Source organism: Micromys minutus (genome assembly GCF_963924665.1).
Source record: "Micromys minutus genome assembly, chromosome: 22".
NCBI classification, from domain to species: domain Eukaryota; kingdom Metazoa; phylum Chordata; class Mammalia; order Rodentia; family Muridae; genus Micromys; species Micromys minutus.
In genome coordinates this window covers 7,164,078-7,186,076 of record NC_137957.1, presented here as the reverse complement: position 1 = coordinate 7,186,076, position 21,999 = coordinate 7,164,078, and the positions used below count along the sequence as shown (strand labels likewise).

At 51.0% G+C, this 21,999-nt stretch overlaps 1 protein-coding gene across 1 annotated transcript; it reads left to right on the top strand.

The window, feature by feature from the left end:
- Positions 1–7,291: 7,291 nt before the first annotated feature.
- MYO1A (myosin IA) lies at positions 7,292–21,999 on the top strand (the record flags this gene model as incomplete). Its single annotated transcript, XM_080935241.1, has 27 exons — positions 7,292–7,405; positions 7,502–7,617; positions 7,838–7,932; positions 8,579–8,683; positions 8,855–8,901; positions 9,035–9,098; positions 9,279–9,377; positions 11,423–11,526; positions 11,654–11,801; positions 12,170–12,288; positions 12,367–12,453; positions 13,578–13,643; positions 13,745–13,849; positions 14,655–14,717; positions 14,874–15,074; positions 15,185–15,411; positions 15,712–15,912; positions 16,080–16,173; positions 16,438–16,587; positions 16,676–16,744; positions 17,072–17,146; positions 19,843–19,977; positions 20,575–20,681; positions 20,971–21,103; positions 21,200–21,352; positions 21,478–21,605; positions 21,873–21,999. The coding sequence occupies 27 exons, from the start codon at positions 7,292–7,294 to the stop codon at positions 21,997–21,999; spliced, it is 3,132 nt and encodes a 1,043-aa protein (XP_080791367.1).

Genomic DNA, 21,999 nt, shown 5'->3' with positions numbered 1-21,999 from the left:
TTACCACCAGCATGCTCCCAGTTTGTAAGCCCTGAACAAGCATCCCAAGTTTGTTCCTATGCATTTTAGTTTTCTGGCCGCCACATTTCACATGGCATAGAACAGACCTTTCAGGTCACTCCCTGCCTCTGGTGCCCATTGTGCTGTTAGATCAGACACATTCTCCAAGGTTACTATCTCCTTACAGTCTGTGTAGAGATGCCGCCTCTGCAGTGATGTTAGCTTCAGAATCCTTGCTCTGCAGGTCCTTTAGAAGCTAGCAGGATTGTTTAGAGGGACAGACTCTCAAGTTTCTGCCGTTTGCTTGGTTCTTTCATTGTGATCTTCACCACTGCTCTGGAAGAAGTGTGTAACATTTGTGATTCCTTCAGCCAGGGAAGTCAGTGCTCACTCAGGAATACAGCATCAGACTCATTGTCTTAGGATCATTGAGGAGGAAGATGGTATTTTCAGGAAGCTCTCTTTAGATCCATTTTCAGTATGTAACTGGGAAGGCCCTGGGCTCTACTGCTAGCATCCAAAATGTCAGCTGAGACACCTCTCCAGGTGGCCAGTTAGTTATTTCAACCAATGTCCCCATAGCCTTAAATTGTCCTAAAGTGACAACTACCTCACCTGGTAGACGGTGATAGAAGAGAAAAAAATGGATGATATTTGAGCAGGTGCTGGTTAGAGCTGCAGGTCACAAGAAACTTTGTAAGGGAACCTTTTTGTCTTTGTGAATTATGAATATGGTAGATGTGTCCAGTAAAGCTGCTGAAGGGCGGGAGTGAACCTCAGAGGCAGTGAGAGCCGTCCCGCAGGCGCAGGCTGTAGTCCAGTTCCCGAATCCCCAAAAACAAAGTCACCACTAACAAGAGCCTCTAGAATACACTATTTTGGAGGCTTCTCTACAGAAATTTATACGTAGTATATTTTAGTATAAACTCAGTTGTACTACTGGTGTAGCTATATCTTGGCAGACCTTAGTGCCTTCCCCCCAGATCATTCCTTAGGGATGGCAGCTTGCTAAAGGGGAGGGGGCTTTGGACTTCTATTCTTTTAATGAGAATTCACTGTGAGTGACTTTGCTCTTCTGTGGGTTGACTCCTTGTAAAATACGGATTTCTTTTCAAGGCCATTTTTAAAAAACTATTTGAATTTGGGGTGAGCAAACCAAGCTCATTTTCTTACCCCTGCCTGGTGGTTGGAGAACTGAGCTGCTCTCAGACGGTGAAGGACGTGCCCCATTTGTGTGCTGTGTAGCCTTGCCGCCCGCGTGGCTCTGCTGGATGCTTCCCAGACACTGCTTGAGTCAGCTCACTCTCATTCCTCAGAATGATCTCATCAAGGACTGGAGGAAAACTGGAGTGAGCTGGACACTGGAGCCGTGTGCTGCCATGTCAGCAATCAACCCAGAAATTGGTTCCAGGACTCGGGGTCTCAATGGTTATTGGAAATCTATTGCTTTTAATGGGTCTGACCTGAGTTCATAGAACATGACTCCCATTAATGGGAACACAAGAGGCAGCCGGCATAAAACTTTACAGTTTACTTTTCCTTATGAGAACATAGTGATCAAAGCCAGAAAAAGTTTAGCAACTTTGATTACTTGGTTACCTTGAACTAAGAAAGAGCCAGTTCCCCACCATATTCTTGTGCTGTCAGTAGCTGTGGGTTTGCCTGTGATGGCTCTTTGGGTCCCACAGTTCCATTTTATCATATTGCCTCCCATTCAAGGGCATAGCCCCCAGCTAATCAGTTATGTTCTCTTTAGCCTACCCTACTTGGCATGGGTGATTGAGGTTTGGTGAATGAAAGGACCCAAATAGGCCAGAGACCCCTCCCCCCACCTGCCTTGATACTCATGAGGGGTTTGGGAATGGGTTACGTAATTGTTCTCAACTTTTTTGTTCCGGAAAGAAAGGTGTTCGGAAATGGATACCAGAGTTAAAATGGTCCTTAGCTGTGCCCCCAACTCTTCTGAACCTAGTGGTACAGGTTGAAATATGCAGACAGAAAATTAATACCTTCTAGTATTCCTTTGAACTCCCGTCCAAGGTGATTGCCTGTATTTGAATGCTAAGAGTTTTGTCTGAACGCAGGAGGGGCAGGGGCAGGTTTCCTGAGTGCTCTCCCGTAGGCAGGCACTGAAACCAAGGGATAAGCACACAGTGGCTGTTGCACTTACAAGCATGCTGGAGCGTTTTTGCTTGCAGCAGAAATGACTTCTTTGGGGAGCTTAAGCAGTTGTAACCCAGTGGCCTCTTCGTGACTTGATAATGGGCTCTGTTGGAGGCCAGGTGGTGACTACCTTGCAAAGGAGGTTTGGAAGTCAGACATGGTGGTTAGTGTCTGCCTGAACTTGGAAGGCTGAGGCGAGGGGATCACTTGAGTTGGACATTGGCAACAATGGGGACCCCATTTCAAAATAGGAAAGAAACAAGAGTGTTGAGTGCCTTACATGGCAGGACCACTGGGAACAAGCAAAGCACATGGATACTCGTTAACCTCAGCAGGGACAGAAGAGGTCACATAGACTCAGACACGAGACTTTGGGCCACACGTGTCATCCATGTGTCATTTTTCTTTGACATGTTCTCCTCCTCCCTAGGGGGCAGGCATTGTTTAGACAGGGCACCACTCTAGCTCAGGCTGGCCTGGAACTCAGTATATTTATGACCCAGGCTTGCTTAAAACTCACGGTAGCCCTGACCAGCCTCCTGAGTGCTGGGATTACAGGCTTGAGCCACCAAGCCCAGCTTCTTCTTTTTCATACTCTTGGTGTTAAAAATGGTGAATTCATTTGCTTTGCACTTGTGGGCAGTGTGAGCATTGTGGCCATGACAGATTGTCCCTGACGTGAACCTTAAAGCCCATTACAACCTGCAGTGGCCACAGTTTCCATGTCTATGAATTATTCCTGAAATGACAGGGCTAAGAAACTACTAGATAAAGTGTGTGTCATTTATATTTAATACATGTTAGTGAATGTTGAGGAAGAACGTTTTCAGGGATAGCTGTTTGCTATGAGTCTTCCACATTTATGTAAGAAAAATTGATGCCATGTAGTTTTTTATTTCTCTTGTGGCTTGTAAATAATCTCAACATTAATAAAGTTTTATACACTGCATAGTAGTCTTTTAAAATTAAAGCATTTCAATATTTATTTCTTGTGTGTATTCATGTGTGTGTTCATGTTATGGACAACTTGTGTGAGTCTGTTCTCACCATGTGGATTCCAGGGGTCAAACTTAGGTCATCAGGCTTCACAGCAAGTGTCCCTACCCACTGAGTAACTCCCTGTCCCAAATATATTTTGGTTTAGTATTTTGGAGTCTGGGAAGTAAGTTTTGAGAGTCGTGTAGCCTAGGTTGGCCTTGAACTTATTTTCCCAGGTACAAGTCACCACACCACACCTGGCTTACTAAAGATTAGCATCTTTTAATTTACTATGTCTGAGAGGCTTGTGGAGTGAATTGGTGGGAACAGGTAGCTGTCCTCAACTATCAAGTCAGTGCCGAAGGACTGGAATTATTTCCTTACCATCTCTCCTGTCTGCTGCTTCAGATTGTAAGTCACATAAATAGTCAAGTCCTACGTTTAAGTGCATAGGTGCTGCTGGGTCTTGGCAGAATCACTTCCATAAACTGCCACCACCGCCACCACACCATGAGACATTCCTGCATCCCATTAGGTTCCTGTACATCCACTGTATGGGGTAGGCTTGTTTTTGATTTCAGGTTTGGAGGTCATTCAGGGACTCTGTGCTAACCACATAATACAGACTGAGCTATGCCTCCTATCCCTGAAGTAGGTCCAAGACAAAGATGATTTTAGGAGTAAACTAGTACCTGGATTGCTTCACCTTAGTTTGAAGTAGTTCGCAGTGCTGTGCCTGCCCATAGCACCCCTGTGCGGCTGATTTTAAAATCCCAGGAGACTTGGATGTGCGTTTGATACATTGTAAACAGCCACCCACTTGTTAGGTTTTATACCCAGGTCTTACCTAGTTTTTGTTTTGTAGGCTGAGGGGCAGGGTTTTACTGTGCAGCACTGGCTGGCCTGGAGCTCCCTATAACAGAACAGACTGGCTTCAAACTCAAGGATCCCCCTGTCTGCCTCCCTGTACCAGGATTAAAAGTGCATTACCTTACCCAGCCACTGTCTTCCCTTGTTTTAGCTCCCAGGTTCACACCTCCAGGTATATGGGAGCCCACTGTGGGTCCCAGGCAGACCAGCACGGTTGGTAGCTGGAGATGTAATGTTTTAAATCTAAAGCATGCAGTAGGCACTCACATGAGTCGATGAGTAGAGAAAGACAAACACCAGGCGGCTGCAGATTCCTAGCCCTGAGAGCATAGTGCCAGTTGTGGAGGTTTGTGTGGGTGTGGTCCTGGGAAAGTATTTCTTACTCTGGGTCTCTTTCTTCCACAGGACAGTGGGATCAGTAGTCACCTTGGCTCTGAGGCCATTGCACCACCCTTCCCCTGTAGCAGGGGATTATACCTTGATGCCACTTCTGTTCAGCGGTCTCTTCCTTTTCCTTGCTCTTTCCCTTCAAATAGGCACAGTAAATCAATAAATTATGTAAGGGCGGGTTTGGAAATGGAACTGCTGATGGGCCAGGTTTATGCGGAGTGCTTCTGCAAGAGCAACAGAGCTCGGACCTTGAACCAAGCAGCAGAGGCTGAAGTTAGAATACCAAGTCTCCATGTTAAGTGATACAATTATCTAATTTTCTCTTTGTGCATGCTTCAGAGGCAGAGGGGCATGCTGCTTAGGGATGTTCCTGGGTGGATGAAGGCATGTTTGGGAAATTGGAATGTATAAGCTTTTACCTGACTGGCAGGGCCATTTTCTGCTAAGCTAAACCCAGGAAACATCTCAGGGTCTTATTTGGTGTCCTATTGCTGAGAAATTACTAAAATTATAACCCTCAGACCTTAGGCTACAGTCATTGAAGGAAGATCAGGAAGTGTGTTGTCCATGGTCCCTGATGTGCCAGCCATGGAAGTGGAGAGCAGTTGTCACATGAACATGACATTGGCTTCTGTGTGGCCTAACGCACTGGGTGGGAGACAGTGGAATGGATGTCCAGGCAAATGTAAGGAGCCACAGTTCTTACTTCAGTCTGTGGGTCTTTATGATCATTTGTCACTAAAGAGAAGGGACATGCACAGGACTTGGGATTTTGTCACTTAGCCCTTCAAGTGATCTGAGTACACACACACACACACCTGCCCAAACCTGCTTCCATTCATGACAACATTTCCAACTCTTTCCTGGAAAATCTTTTCTTGGATACAAATTCTGTTAACTCTGCTCTTATTTCAAAATTCCTGGAACAATGGGGCATGGATTCTTCTTGATTGGAACCCTCAGTAAGAGCCAGGCAGATAGGTTTTCCCTAAATGCAGGGAGTCTGCTTCAGGAGCTTGTGAAGGGTTAAGGGAACCACACCCTCAGCAGGAACAGCCCTGGACTTTGTGCTGAGCAGCCATCTCTCTGGCCTCTTCTGGCCTGAGTGGCACAGGGAGCTGGGGTGAGGAGAGCCTGCACAGAGGAAGGTCGGACAGAGGACACCTGGCTTCTTTGACACCATGGACAGCTCCTGTTAACGAAGACACTGCTCCATCCTTGGTATCTGTGGCCCATACCCTTCCCATCAGACTGGGAGTTGGCCCCCCGACCCCATTCTCCAAGGGGCACTGAAGATATAACACCCTTATTTCTACTGTTTGGTAAGTCCCACCCTGCCCTGTCACTTTGGGGTGCCCTTTCTGGGATTCCTTTCTTTTTTCCATTTCTTACCTCCAAATAATCAGATTTTTATTTCTCTCAATTCAAAATCAAAGCTGTGTCATCATACCCTACCTCTGCTTCACACCCTTCCCTGCCAAAGACTGTGTGTGTGTGTGTGTATGTGTGTGTGTGTGTGTGTGTGTATGTGTGTGTGTGTGTGTATGTGTGTGTGTGTGTGTGTGTGTGTGTGTGTGTGTGTGTACTCAAAGGTGGGAGAGAGACAGAGACAGAGATGGATCTTACTTTGTACTTCAGGCTGGTCTGCGGTTCACTGTGCAGCTCAGGTTGGCTTCAGTCTTAAGCGATCTTCCTGCCTTGGCCTCCTGAATTCTGTGATCACAGGCACAAGCCACCATGCGTGGCTACATACTCCTAACCGGAGAAACATGGGTTAATAAAAGCTTCTCTACTTCATGGGCTGTTGTAGCTGTCAAGTTGCTGTGTTTAGAGCTCTGTCTGGCCTGTGATGAATGCTGCATGTTTACTAGAGACTGTCATCATTAGTATTCATGTGGTACTCCAGGAGTTTAGGAAGTTACTGGAGCTTGGGGAAAGCAGAATGAAGGGGAGAGAAGGATGGGTGGCGTCCTTGCCCTGGATGCTACTCTCATTCTACCCCTTGGTTAAGAGAGGCCAGAGAGTGAGGGAATGTGTTCTGCTCCTGCTTGGGAGTGGCGCTGACCATTGCACTAATCCTGTCACCCCGCCTATTCAGTCAGCTTGAGCAGGGCTTTGTATTTCCTGCAGAAACACCTGCCACATGCCTGCAGCCCGGCCCAGCCCTCCCCCACCCCCCAGAGTTCTCCTTAGAGCACTCCTTGCCTGTTCCCACCAGCTACTAAAAACTGGGGTGTGTCTCTTTGGGCAAAGTCCATGCCAGAAGACGATAGGTATGGGTAAACAATGCGAAGCTTTCACAGTTAAAGGACAGAATCGGGCGGGACAACTGGAGACCGGACAGTTGAGAAAGTATACCCATTCCTGTTGGCTATGGGCAGTTAGGTCTTCTGTTTATGTTTCTGAACACAACACCCTGTCCAATGCCATCTAATAATGAAGTCACTGTGGTTATGACAAGAGAGACCTCTGGAGATGGGCATTATGGGGGGATTTGGTGACTGAAATAGGGGTTGGGATTGAACAAGCACTGACTGGGGCAGGGAACCAGAGAGCACCCCCTCAGGAGGGAGGAGGGAGAGCAGAACAAAGCTTGGCTCGCCCTTCCTTCAGCCTTCCCTAAACACAATTCTGCCCCCCTTTCCCCAGGTGGGCAGACAAAGGTAGTCCTATCTAATGCCCATCCCACCCTATACCCAGGGTTCCTCCACTCCTGGCCAGCCAGGTTGGTCCGGAGACCCTTCTGCCTAGAGTGCTCTCCTTAGAGAGGGAGAAGAGGGCTCTTGTAGGCCCTTATGCCTTCTTCCCCTCCCACTGTGACTTAACTCTTAAGCTGAGTGGTCAGCAGCAATTCACCATGTTTACTCCTAGGACCCTCTAGCCTCTTGGCATGCCTCTCCTGGAAGGTTCCGTCGGGGTGGAGGACCTCATCCTCCTGGAACCCCTGGATGAGGAGTCTCTAATCAAGAACCTCCAACTTCGTTATGAAAAAAAAGAGATTTATGTGAGTTTGCCATGGGAGCCAGGGTGTGGGGGTGCCCAGGGGGTCCCAGTATTCCTCCTGCCAGGTTCATTTGTCTCACCTTCCTCCTGACTCCAGACGTACATTGGGAGTGTGGTGATCTCAATGAATCCCTACCAGCAGCTTCCTATCTATGGCCCAGAGTTCATCGCCAAATACCGGGACTTTACTTTCTATGAGCTGAAGCCCCACATGTGAGTAAAGGGACCAGAGGAGGGCTGACAGGTGTCCGTGACACATTCTCATCTTCAGCCCTTCCCCAAGGGAGGTTCTCCCGCATCCCTCTCCCCTGAGAATTCTTCCTAGACTGTCAGTTCTTGTCTGATCTGGTCCACACAAGGAGGGTGGTAAGGATTGGAAGACGCCATCTTGGGCTCACCTCATTTTAGTTACTGCCCACTTTCTCCCCACAAGCTATGCTTTGGCAAATGTGGCCTACCAGTCACTGAAGGACCGAGACCGGGACCAGTGTATCCTCATCACAGGGGAGAGCGGAGCCGGCAAGACCGGTGAGGAGACTCCAGGCTTGGGGGAAACCAGAAAGCATGTCTGGAATCATCTTATCTCTCTAAGCCAGGCCTGTCCCTCTTCTCAATTTCCATTACTTCCTTTCTAGGCTTTCTTTTCTTTCTTTTTTCTTTTTTAGGGTTTTTACATCTTTGTGTCTCTATGAATATATGCCTGAGTGAATGTATATATTTGCACTACAGACATACAGGTGCCTGTGGAATCCAGAAGAGGCTATCAGATCCTCTGGAACCGCAGTTCCGGGTGGTGTTGAGCCACCTGATATGGGTGTTCTACAAGAGTAGCACGTGACAGAGTGGTGACACTCATCTTTACTCCCAGCACTCGGGGCAGAGGCAGGTGGATCTCTGAGTTTGTGACCAGCCTGGTCTACAGAGCAAGTTCTGGGACAGCCAGAGCTACCTAGAGGAAGGTCTCCAAAACCAAAAACTGAAGCACGCATGTGCGCCCACAGCTAAATGGGATGGGAGTGGACGTACCTTAGCTAGGGACTCTCTGAAAGCTAAGGGGTGGAAGCTGTTGTATCCTGGCCAAGGGCTCTAACTGTGCGTGTGAGTGTGTGTGTGTGTGGGTGGGTGGGTTGGGGAGTGGACATGTCCTAACTCACTTGGAGCTTCTCCTGCACAGAGGCAAGTAAGCTGGTGATGTCATACGTGGCTGCTGTCTGTGGGAAAGGGGAGCAGGTGAACTCTGTGAAGGAGCAACTGCTTCAGTCAAACCCAGTGCTGGAAGGTGAGCCACCAGCCTCTACTCTCTTCGTTCCCAGAGTCCCTCAGCCTCTGACACTCTTCCAAAATCACTGGTTCCCAGACCAGAAGGAGCTGTCCCCACTAGACTTTTCTTCTCTAGGTTCTAACTCTTGGGAGCTTCAGCCCCTGACTTTCTCTTTCTTTGTTTCCACAGCATTTGGCAATGCCAAGACCATCCGAAATGACAACTCCTCTCGATTTGTGAGTGTCCACATCTGCCCACATCTGAGTGTGCATGTGTGCGTGGACTGAGAGCAAGGAGGGCAGAACAGAGCCCTCCCACAGGTGCAAGGAGAGAAAGACAGCCAAGGCGTTCTCTGGTCTCTCCATGCAGGGAAAGTACATGGATATTGAGTTTGACTTCAAAGGGTCCCCCCTCGGCGGCGTCATCACCAACTGTATGTGTCCCCCTCCCATGAGCCTCATCAACACTCCCCACCTCTGTCCCTTTGTGCCCATGCGCTTCTGCAGGGGAGATGATTGTTAGGTTCTTAGGAACACTGGGGCTCAGGGCAGGATGGGAGGGATCTGCTGAGTCTCCTGGACGCTCAGACAGATCTTTCCTCACTCCCTCCCAGATCTGCTTGAGAAGTCCCGAGTGGTGAAGCAACTCAAAGGGGAGAGGAACTTCCATATCTTCTATCAGCTGCTGGCTGGAGCGGACACACAGCTGCTGAGTATGTGATCATCCTGGGAGCCCCAACCCTGTGCTATCACCGGAGCCCCAGGTCGCTCTTTCTCTCATGCCTCCTCCCTGCATTTTATACCCAGAGCCTTATAGCTCGGGGTTGACAAGTCCCCTGGTGGTGCTGCTCTCTGCTGGCACAAGGCCAGAGATGGCCTTCCTTGTGTCCTTACTGCCCTTGTCCCTATGCCCTGCCCGTGTCTTCTCTCCCCATGCCGATGCTGATATCAGGCCTGGGACACTGATTACCAGATAGATACCTTCCTTCCTCCTTCACCCCTAGAGGCTCTGTTGACAGCTTCACAGAAGCAGGCAGGACAGGTGGGTTTTTAGAACTGTGTCTAGCCTTCTATGTCTAGCTTACCTAGGATCTTCCCTGGTTTTCTTTCTTTTCCTTCTATTCTTTGGTTTGTTTGTTTCCCTGTGTGTGTATCCCTGGATGTTCCGGAACTAGCTCTGCAGACCAGGCTACCCTCGAACTCACAGAGATCTGCCTGCCTCTACTCTTGAGTGCTGGGATTAAAGGCATGTGCCACCACTGCCCGGCAGTATTCCTGGTTTTTTTTTCTTAGATAGCGCTATTGAGGTTCAATCTGTCCATCCATCCATCCATCCATCCATCCATCCATCCATCCATCCATCCTTCCATCCATCCAGCATCTCCTGATCATGCATATGTTTGGGCTCAGTGAGAGTGTGACATGGATCAAAGAACTCAGTTTTGTAGGGATGGCAGGCGTGTGAGCAGACATGCCCCAGTGCACTATGGTTGGTTCCAATAAGCCTGTGCAGGCAGCCACAGGGGTGGATAGCATGGATCTTGGCTGTTCTGGGGAAGATTTCCCAGCAGCCTGAAACTGGACAGGCCAGAGGTGGCCCTGGGTGAGCATTACTGAGGGTGCAGGTGGGGGTTGGGGGAGGAGGGGTGTGGGGGGATGAGGGAGTGGGGGTGGGGAGGACTTGGCTCTTGACAGAGTTTGAAACCCTCCCCTCCAGCTGGGAGAAACTGTGGCTCTCCAGCCCCTAAGGAGCTGTCTCTTGATTCCTTGTTATTCTGTGCTTGGTTTTTGCATACCCCCCCCCAAGTCTCTATGGCTCAGGAGACTGCTGTATAGTCTTATTCTCCCCTTCTTGGCTTAATGGCCTTAATGCTGTTCAGTTTGTCTGACTCACAGGCACTAGGGTTTTGTTCTGGCTGGGTTCATACCTGTTCGTTTAAGTTGAGTCTGGGTGGATCTCCCTGGTTTCATTCTACCTGAGTTTTCTGACTCATTCTTTCCAGCTTCCCTTCCTTTGTAAGAGCTGATTGCAGAATTTGTGTGTTAGAAGGAGCTGCCACTGATTGACGTTCACTATCCTCAGATCATTTGCACAAAATATAATTGATACAGCTCTGCTCTACGATCAGCCTAGTCTTCCTATCTTTGTAAACAGCTTGGGACATTTCCTTGGCTCATTTATTGAAATGAAAATAAAAATCCTATTTGCCAGCCAGGTAACATGTAAACGAGAAGCAATTCTGACACACAAAACATTCATTTTGGGGGAAGAAAGGAAAAAAAATCAAAACCTAGCTCTTCTGATGTGGACCGGGAGTCTCGCTTATCACAGGGGAACACGAGAAAGCCCTTTAGCTCAGCAGCCAGCATCAGCAAGAAACTTCGTGGGGCGGGGGTGGGCTGGGTGGGGGCAGTGTTAGGGAGCAGACACTGCTGTGTGGGCACAGCAGGGGTCGGTGAGGCTGGGGGCACATGTGTGCCAGAGCAGGGAGGACTTGCTTGGTTGTTTTTATTGTTTGGAACCCCAAGGATGGGGATAATAGTCAGTGAGACTCTTGTGGAATTCTCTAACAGATACCAATACCCAACCCTAAAAACCAGTTTAAAAATTCATTTGTCATCATAGGACTGTATTATCCCCAACCAAAGGAGACAAAGGATGAACCTAAATCACGACCCAGGGCAAGATCGTGAGGTGTCAGGTATTCTAGAGAACAGGTGATCACCGCCCCCCCCCATACTCTCTCTGTACACCCAGAGGCCCTGAAGCTTGAGCAGGACATGCGTTGCTATGCCTACCTGAATGGGGAGGTGTCCAGAGTGAACGGTATGGATGATGCCTCCAACTTCAGGGCTGTGCAGGTGAGTGCGGCGTGTGGGCAGCCTGGGGCCCTCAGGCTGCCGGGGCCACCCTCTGAGCCCAGGACCTGCAAACAGAGCCATTGGGCTGGCCCCACGAGCTCAGCTCCACCTCTGCTCTCTTCCCAAGAGTGCAATGTCCGTGATCGGGTTCTCGGAGGAGGAAATTAGACAAGTGCTGGAGGTGGCAGCCCTGGTGCTGAAGCTGGGGAATGTGAAGCTGACCGATGAGTTCCAGGCCAACGGGATTCCAGCCAGCGGCATCTGTGACGGGAAAGGTGGGTGCTAACCTTCCTGGAGCCCTCCATGAGTTCCCTTGCCCTCAGTCCAGTTTTTGAACCACCTCCAACCTGACTAGCCTGGTCCACTTTCGCTAAGCCTGCTCCTGCGGCCTCCTCCAGGGAGACCCACTGGTCACCCTTCTGAAGCACTTCAGAACAAGCTTCCGAAAACAAATTAGGCTCTGGTCTGAGACGTTCAGAACCTTAGTTGAATCTCCTGAGATATGGTGTAATCTAACCTGCAGTGGGCCCACTCCTCCTGGGTCAACCACAGTGACTTCCCATTGTGGGTCATTCGTCATCCAGGCAGCTTTGATGGTCAGCCCCTCCCCCCTCGGCCATGCTGCACTTCTGTCTCCTTCTAGGTATTCAGGAGATTGGGGAGCTGATGCGTTTGAACTCTGTGGAATTAGAGAGAGCTTTGTGCTCAAGAACCATGGAGACAGGCAAAGAGAAGGTGGTCACAGTGCTGAATGTCACGCAGGTAAGAGCCCTCCCGAAGGAGCTGACTTTGAGACTGTTCTGTGGCTGCTACAATAAGGAGACTGTGTCCCCCGCCCAGGCTCAATACGCTCGGGACGCCCTGGCAAAGAACATTTACAGCCGCCTCTTTGACTGGATAGTGAACCGCATCAACGAGAGCATTAAGGTGAGGTCGCTCTTCCCCAAGCCTGTTCACCCTCTCTGGCTGCCAGCTCTGAAGAGGAGTCTGAGCCCTCTGTGTGATCCAGTTCTCAGAGATACTCAGCCTCAGGTTCCTGATTTGGCAACATCCACTAACACCCGTGATTCTGCCTGCTTCAAAGCGTTTACTGCAGACCAGATGCACACGGTTGCCGTATGACTCAGCAGTTCCACACCTTGGCATAGATCCAAGAGAAGGTTGTAGAAATGTTATACATGATAGACCAAAAAAAAATAGTGAGCCATACATAACTTATTTAGACAAAAAATGGAAGAAACAACCCATGTTCATCAGATTACAACTAGATAAACAGATGTACTATTCGGCTGTACAAAGGAACAGAAAGGCTGCAGTGGTGGCTCAGGCAGTCAATAAATGAATATTTATTTATGGCTTTGACGTGGGGACACAAACAGGGCCTCACTCATGCTAAGTATGGCTTCACTACTGAGCTACAGTAAAGCTGTCACTGCCCAGTAGTTTCCGTAACACTGACTACGGAGAAGGCACGCCAAAGGCCCCAGGGTTAGGTGACACATCTTGGCCGGGGCAAATGCTTTTTTCCCCCTCTTCAAACTGCAACTAATCAGATCATGTAATAGATGGCATGGGACTTCCTTTTATAGAATGTTAAAATGTAAGGGACAGCCAAATCCTGTGGGTCGAGACAACAACCCATTCACAGGGGTCTCCTAAGACCATCGGAAAACATGGATGTCTTTTACATTATAACTCATAACAGTAGCAACATTACAGTTGTGAAGTAGCAATGGACATAAATGTGTGATGGGAGGCCAGCGCGGCAGGCACGAGGAACCGTGTTAAAGACCGCAGCGGTAGGAAGGTGAAGAACCGTTGCCCCGAGAGCATCTTGAGCCCTCCTTGTTCATGTTATGGGGGCCATTGGCGGAATCTGTATCTTCCCCTTTCTCCTTGGCTTGTCCTGCAGTGAGCGTAAGGGGAAGAAGGGGGACACCACAGCTCCCCTCCAGCCAGCTCCAGCATACCATAGTTTGTTCCTGCGATAGTCCTGCTTCCTGGTTCACGCAGCGAGCCATTCCTCATACTTCCCCCTCCCTCTTCTTCAGGTGGGAACTGGGGAGAAAAGGAAGGTCATGGGGGTCCTGGATATCTACGGCTTTGAGATACTGGAGGTGAGAGAGCATCGGACCTCAGTGTCCTGCACCCCGGTGTAGGGGACAGGCTCACAGTAGGCAAGGGGGGACTTGAAGTGAGCCTCCCTCCTTACTTGCAGGATAACAGCTTTGAGCAGTTCGTGATCAACTACTGCAACGAGAAACTACAGCAGGTGTTCATAGAGCTGACCTTGAAGGAGGAACAGGAAGAATACAAGAGAGAAGTGAGCACAGCTCCTGCTAGCCCTGCTAAGGACTTTGAGGCGCATGCCTTTCTCCTTGATCGCAATTTCCCTCTAACTGTGCCCAGACGGGAACACAAGGACAGAATGTCTCCCTCTCACAGTTGAGCGTTCAGCAAGTACTAAGTTACCCCAACGCTGTGTGTCCTTCCAATCCTCCATGTCCCCAGCCTTGCACTCGAGGCTAGCCCAGACAGGAGACAGACAGACGGAAGGATGTTCATGTCCTGGTGTGAACGAAGTGACAGCTATGCTTGGCCTGTGACAAACAGAGACAGATTGAGAAGGGACATTTCTCCTGGGCTTGGCACCCACACAATTCCCATCTAACATGTCAGAATCTGTTGCCTTCCCCAGTGCTGGGTGATGTTGCCTTCCGCTGTTAGAACTGCAGCACTCCAGACTTGCTCATGAGCAGTGCCCTGAGGCTCCGGATCTTCACACCCTCTCCCTGACTCAGTGTAGACCACAGCTCCCCTTGCTGGGTGTTAGAAAAGCTCTCTGATTAAGCCAGTCCACTTCCAAGTGTGAATGTCTGAGTATCTCACAAACATGGAGACATTCCCTGTGAGTTCAAGAACCTGCTTCCACAGCAGGCCTTCAAGCACCATAGCTGCAATTTCAGAAGTTGTCCCCGTCCCCCACCATCCTGGGAGGGATGAGTTGTAAACGGAATGACACCAAGACCTGTCTGAGTGATTAGCCTTTCTAAAGTTCCCTTGTAGGGTGGGCTAAAGGGAGCCTGGGTCTGAGACTTGCTTCTGTAACCGATGTCTCCCTTGTCCAGGGCATACCGTGGACAAAGGTGGACTACTTTGACAACGGCATCATCTGTAACCTCATTGAACATGTAAGCAGCTGTCCCTCTCACCCCGGGGGAACCTCCCTTTCCAGACTACCTGAGAATCCATGCCCCCACACAAGCGGGTTGAAGGGACATCTGTGATACTGTGGACATCTTGAAGGACCAGGTGGAGGTTACCCTAACTCTGTTCCCTTGGCCTAGAGTCAGCGAGGCATCTTGGCCATGCTGGATGAGGAATGCCTGAGACCTGGGGTGGTCAGCGACTCCACTTTCTTAGCGAAGTTGAACCAGCTCTTCTCTAAGCACAGTCACTACGAGAGCAAAGTCTCCCAGAATGCCCAGCGGCAGTATGACCGTACCATGGGCCTCAGCTGCTTCCGCATCTGCCACTATGCGGGCAAGGTGAAGCAGTAGGGCTGCGTGGGCCAGCTGAGGGTATTTCTCAGTGAGACTGGGGGTCCAAGTGCCAGAAGGAAGCCATAGGTTCTGAACCCACATCTGCTCCTCTGCAGGTGACATACAACGTGACCGGCTTCATCGACAAGAATAATGACCTACTCTTCAGAGACCTATCTCAGACAATGTGGAAGGCCCAGCATCCTCTCCTTCAGTCCTTGTTCCCAGAGGGGAATCCCAAGGAAGCGTCTCTCAAACGTCCCCCGACTGCCGGGACCCAGTTTAAGAATTCCGTGGCCGTACTCATGAAGAACCTGTATTCCAAGAACCCCAACTACATCAGGTGAAAAGCTGGACACACTGTGAACACCCTCCATCTGGGTCTGTGCACGTGTCAGGGAGTCTTTGGAACAGGGTTTTAGAGACTCTGTCCTCGGGGAAAACAGGACCTGATGAGGAGCTGAGAACACCCAGTGGCCGACAGAGTGGAGTCAGAGAGTGAGACTGGAGGGTCTCTTTTCACTGCCTTGAGATGTCCACCTCTGGGAGTTGTGGGAAGTGTAGGTGTGTGGAGACCAGAGCCGTTTCTTTCAATGGCAAGGTGTCCGCTCCTGAGCCTGTGTCTTCCCGACTTCCCGACCAGGTGCATAAAGCCCAACGATCAGCAGCAGCAAGGCAGGTTCACCTCAGAGCTGGTTATGGTCCAGGCTCGATACCTAGGGCTGCTGGAGAATGTTCGGGTTCGCAGGGCTGGCTACGCCTTCCGCCAGAGCTATAAGCCTTTCCTGGAAAGGTACTGCTTGCTGAGCCGCAGCACTTGGCCACGCTGGAACGGGGAAGATCGGTAAGACCCAGCAGGGAGAAGGGGCTGAGTAAGTCTGCTGAAGCAGCTGGATGGCTTCTTGGGGAAATGACATTTCTCTTCAGCAGGGTTGCAGAGGGATAAGAGAGATGTGGAAAGGACTCTGCCCTGACACACCTCTCTGTAGCAATCCCCATCTGCTTCTGCAGGGAAGGTGTGGAGAAGGTGCTCGGGTCTCTGACTTTGCCATCAGAGGAGCTGGCCTACGGGAAGACAAAGATCTTCATCAGAAGCCCCAAGACTGTGAGTGAGGAAGTGTGGCCTTTTGGTGGGGGTGGAATGTGGAGCTGAGACAAGCTCACCTGAGAAAGAGGAAGGTGGCGTCCAGTACAGGACTGGATGGTACCCGAGGAAGGTGCCACCCTGGGAACTGAGTGCTGGACGTTCTCCGCCTGGGCTAGGAGCTCATAGTAGGGCCTTGCTGGGTGTAGCGGACGCTGAACGGCAGGTGCATTCAGGGCAGTGCAAGTGAGAACAAGCCCCTCTTCGCCCCCACCCCCACCGCAGCTTTTCTACCTGGAAGAGCAGAGGCGACTGAGGCTTCAGCAGCTCGCCACCCTCATACAGAAGATTTACCGGGGCTGGCGCTGTCGGACCCACTACCAGCAGATGCGGAAGAGTCAGATCCTCATCTCGGCTTGGTTCCGGGGCTACAAGGTGCTGCTACTTCCTGTTGTGGGGGGTGGGGTGGGCGAGGGTGGGATACAGGTGGCTTTTCCTAACCGCCGTGTGGTGTTTCCTACAGCAAAAGAAGCAGTATGGGAAGATCCGGGCGTCAGTACTGCTGATCCAGGCTTTCGTGAGGGGGTGGAAGGTAAGGGCAGAGGGGTCTCACGCGCGGTGTCTGCTGGGTCCCCCACACCCCGCCACGTGCCTTGAGAAAACCTTCCTAGGGCCACTCTGCAACACTGGGACCCCCCCCCCCCCGCTCTGGCTGGGGGTGTGCATCCAGGAGACCAGGGTGTAGGTCTGGGGGCGTTTCTGCCCTTAACTGTAAGCGACTTCATACCATTTTTCGGTTATAATCTCAGCCCCCTTTTGTTATTCATTTTTCTGACTCTGTACTCTGGTTGAAAACAAAATAGCAGAACCTCTTCTAGACTGTCTTCACACTGACTTCCTCTTCACATGTCCCCTCCAGGCCCGCAAGAACTATCGGAAATACTTCCGGTCAGGCGCTGCCCTCACCTTGGCAAATTTTATCTACCACAGCATAGTAAGTAGGACTAAGCTGGGAGAGGGGTGAGGAGTTGGGGCAGTCTTGGGGGAGTATGGGGAGTGGTTCTAAGCTTTTCCTTGGAGCTTTTCCACTCCATGGGATGGAGCAGTCACACACTGGGAGTAAGCTCCGGTGTCCATGGCTGGAGTCACATCAGACATCACTTGGCTCAGGTAGATGCTGTCTGCATCCTGGGCTGAGAAGTATTCCTGAGCCTCAGCCACAGACTTGGGGAGAGACTGGCTGTGCTAGCCTTCTTACAAAGTGGACTGTGGACCCCGCAAGATTAACTAGCCTGGCCTCTGAGATCCATTCTGAGGTGGAAAGAATCACATCTTCCTCCTCTGTAGCCCATGAAAGTGAGGAGGGGCATCTCTGGGAGGAACTGAAAGGAGCTCCCCAGCTGTGGGTGCAGCATGCCAGACAGTGCTGGTGCTTCTGAGCCACAGAGGGATAGGACCCCAGGGAAGCTTTGACAAAGGCCAGACGGGGGACACTCGGGCTAGCCTGGGGGCTGCAGGAAGGTGTGGCTGACCTCAGGCGACTGAATTTGCTAGTTCTTAGGACCCTCACCAGGTTTGCTCAGTTGAGCATGAGGTGCCCCCTCCTTTGGAATTCCTGTTTGTCTTCCTGAAGCCTGGACTGCATGCCTGGGGGGGGGGGAGTGGGAGCTCTGGAGCTGAGGCCTCGAGGCACCCTCTGCTTCCGCCTCCCCCTCCCCCACCTTCCCCTTCCCCGTGGCCCCGGGCTACCCTAGCCTGTTGTGCTGGCTCCACCTTGTCTTGTCTCTCCCCACAGTACGTGCGATCTCACTAGACACCAGAGGCCTGCTCTCTGGTTTTGCTCTTATCTCCCTTCTTCCAACATTCCTTTCACCTGCGCTTTGTCAGGCAGCTGTGTGGTTCAATAACTCACACTCTGAGAATCCCGGTCACGGATTCTGTCAGCACTTCTGACGCTTTGCTGTGGCCTTTGGCCTGGTGGTATTTCCTCTGAACACTGACACCAGGCCACACTCCTTCTAACCACCCTGTTCCATGGGCTCTCTGCTCTCTCCAGTTTGACAGGTTAAAAAAAATTAAGACTTGGGCCAGGCGTGGTGGGTCACGCCTTTAATTCCAGCACTTAGGGGGCAGAGGTACGTGGATCTCTGTGAGCTGGTCTACATAGCTGTTGCGATAAATATTAATTGGATTGTCCAACCTTTTATCCCGAGCTTTGCCGGCTCCTGTGGGGCCATCTGGCACTGCTGGGATCTCCAGCTTGGTGCTCCAGGCCATCCATCTCTATGAACTCAGTCCCTGTCCACTCCACCACCCTGCTGCTTCTGTCCCGGGTGGATACAACCACCCCGGTGTGTTTTTACTCACTTCCCTTTGGCGAGCTGTTGCCAAGCCTAAGACATAAACATCCCAACACTGTGGTGGGCTTTATGCATTCTGCCTCTACACCCTTTGAACTCAATTAAGTAGTCACACCAAAGCACACACCAAACTCCTCTGATCCAATAGGTATCATATAATTTGCCAACCTTTATAAGTCAAATGATCTTGCACAATTCCATCCCTTATAAAACATTCATGACAACCTTATTTATGAAGAGATGCACCGAGAGAGACATAAACATCTGCCTCCATCTTTGTTCCTCCCGGAATCTTCTCTCTCCCAATCCCTATCTCCAGCTTCCTCTTCCGCTCCTAGACCTTTCTCCGCCTATCTCTCTTCTGTCCAATCATGTATCACCTTAACATAGTAAGTGCCAGAGATATATAGTGAGATCCTATCTCAATAAACAAAGACTTAGAGAGGCTGAGTAACTTGTTCCGGGCCCTGTAGCTGGTAAATGGTCGGGCTGGGATGTAAAACACTTGACTTCTGAGTTTCTAGCCTCTGCCTACATTCTTCCAACAGAAGCTTAGACAGCCCATGGCTCTAGGCAGGTTTGGACATTAAGATCTAGCAAAGGCAAGCATTCAGCAGCTCTACACTGGTTGGAAGGATGCTATGGGAGGTACTGGGGTATCTGGGTTCAGGCCTATGGCTCATAGTTGGACAGAATCTCTGTGAACTATCAGATACGCAAGGAGTAGGCCGGGTGGCATTATCCTCAAGAATGCAGAGAAGTGGGTACTGTGGCAAGGAATCTTTGTGGTTGGAATTCTGGGAGTCCATGGGTTTCTGGCACATGACCCTGGGCTCCAAGTGGAGGGCTTTGAATGGCAGGCTGAGGTGTCAGGCACCATTGATTAGAGCCGAGGGCAGATTGTCTATCCAACAACCAGCTCGCGGGTACGTATACACACGCACACCACACACACACACACACACACACACACACACACACACACACACACACCACACCGGCCCCAACTGTAGGTCAATGTGACCTGAGAGAAGAAAAGGCCAGGGGACAATATATAGAGACTGGCTCTGGTGTCCGAGTGCCCACTTTCCTCCCTACGTGTCAGCCCTCCTATCCCACTGCTTCCCACGTTCCTAACTCCCACCCCTAGAGCTCAGCGTGAGACCGCAGAGACCCAGAAGGTGAGCCTGTCCCACCTCCTCCGCTCCGCTCCACCTCTCAGGATGGGCGGGGCGACTGCTCTCTTGAGAAGCTGGACCCGGGTGTGAGTCGGCCTGCCTCAGAGCAGATCTTCTCAGGTTTCCCCCTAACGCTCTGCTTTTCAACCCAGACACAGAAATTCCTCTTGAACCTGAAGAAGAATTTGCCATCCACTAAAGTGTTGGACAACACGTGGCCAGCCGCCCCTTACAGATGCTTCAACGCAGCCAATCAGGAGCTGCGGCGCATCTTCTACCAGTGGAAGGTGGAGTTTCTGAGGCCCCTCCCTTCTCTCATGTGACCCTCCCTCATTTTTCTCTTGATTGCTTTTTTTCCGTTACTGTGGTAAATATACACAAATTATGTTCCCGTTTCTAAGTGTTGAAATGTTGGCAACAAGCGTACCCAGGTTGGTGCAAGGTCACTCCACCATCTACACCTCTGCTCTTTGCTCCGTGGTCCTGGCCCCTCCTCCATAACCTATAGTCTACTTTCTGTTTCAGTGACTCTCACCACTGGGGGGGGGGGGGGGGGGACTCCTGCTGCCGCTGGGAACCACACAACATTTGTGACTAAGTTCACTTCGCGGCATGGTGACATCCGTTCTTTATTCAGCGAATACTGTGGGATGTCCACCTGGGCTAAGCCTGGGCCGCGTGCTGTGTGCTGGCCACGGTTTTGTGAAGCTTGTATTTGCTAGCGTCTGCTCTCTCAACACCTCACTTCCCTCTGAGTCCCTCCCTAGCTCTCCACCAAGACCCCTCCTCTCTGTGTCCCTGTCATTTCCCAACCAGCTCTCTCCTCCCCAAATGTCCTCGAGAGTAAGATTACCCCCACGATCTGAGGTTTCTCCTCCTCACAGTGCAAGAAGTTCCGAGATCAGCTGTCCCCGAAGCAGGTGCAGACACTGAGGGAAAAGCTCTGTGCCAGTGAACTGTTTAAAGGCAAGAAGGCTTCCTACCCCCAGAGGTGAGGGTCTCCAAATGCTGAAGCCATGTCTGTCACATGACACCTCTTAAGCTTGAACTCATATCAGGGTTGCCAGGGAGGACTGGAGACATTAAGCTGTGCCATCCTTGAAGTCCTGTGTGCATGTGTGCTTGCTTGTGTGTGTGTGTGTGTGTGTGTGTGTGTGTCGCACTGTACTGATGATGGTGTTGATTCTGGACCATGTCTCTGGATCTCTAAGACAAGATGTACAGGAGCAGGGCCCCCAGGAAGGCTTTATTCACATGGTGCCTCTCTCACCCGCCCTCAGCGTGCCTATCCCGTTCCGCGGAGATTACATTGGGCTGCAAGGGAACCCCAAGCTACAGAGACTGAAGGGCAGGGAGGAAGGGCCTGTCCTGGTGGCAGACAACGTGAAGAAGGTCAACCGCGGCAATGGCAAGGTGAAGAGCTACAGCAGCCCACAGAGGGCCTTCTGCGTCGGCTTTGCCCAGCGGTGGGCGGGGTGACAATGCCTCACTCTCCCCTCTCCTCTCCAGACATCGGCACGGATTCTCCTCCTTACCAAGGGGCACGTGATTCTCACCGATGCCAAGAAGTCCCAGGCCCAAATTGTCATTGGACTGGAGGACGTGGCTGGGGTGTCAGTCACCAGCCTCCAGGATGGGCTCTTTAGCTTGCATCTGAGTGAGGTATTTGAGGCCTGTAGATGGAGTCTCTGGAGTGGGCGTGCTGGGGCTGAGGTGGGCTGGATATGCTAGAACTAAATCTCTCACAGGGACATTAGTCTCTACTAATTTTTCCTCCTTTTTCTAAGATGTCATCGGCAGTATCCAAGGGAGACATCCTGCTAGTCAGTGACCATGTGGTTGAACTGCTGACAAAAATGTACCAAGCAGTGCTGGATGCCACACAGAGGCAGCTTTCTGTCACTGTGACTGAGAAGTAAGGCCATGGGCTGGGACAGCTCAGGACAGGCGACCGGAATCCTGGTCATTGTGACCGGGGAAATTCATGCACTTGGAAAGTGAGGCAGACCGTGTCAGGGCAGGGCTATGGGTTTGTCTCAGTGTTATCCCGGCCTCCCTCCCCTTACTGCTGGGCTCTCAGGTCTTGAGTCATCAGATGGGGGGAGGGGTATAGTGTCCAGGGAGAGGAGGCAGGCACAGGGGACGGAGGTTCTAGCTTGAGTTTCTCTGTCTCTTCTTCCAGGTTCTCAGTGAGGTTCAAGGAGGGCAGTGTGGCTGTCAAGGTCATCCAGGGACCCCGGGGGAGTGGGAACGGAAAGCTGAGTTGCAAGAAGAGGGGGAGCAGTTCCATGGAGGTGACTGTGCAGTGA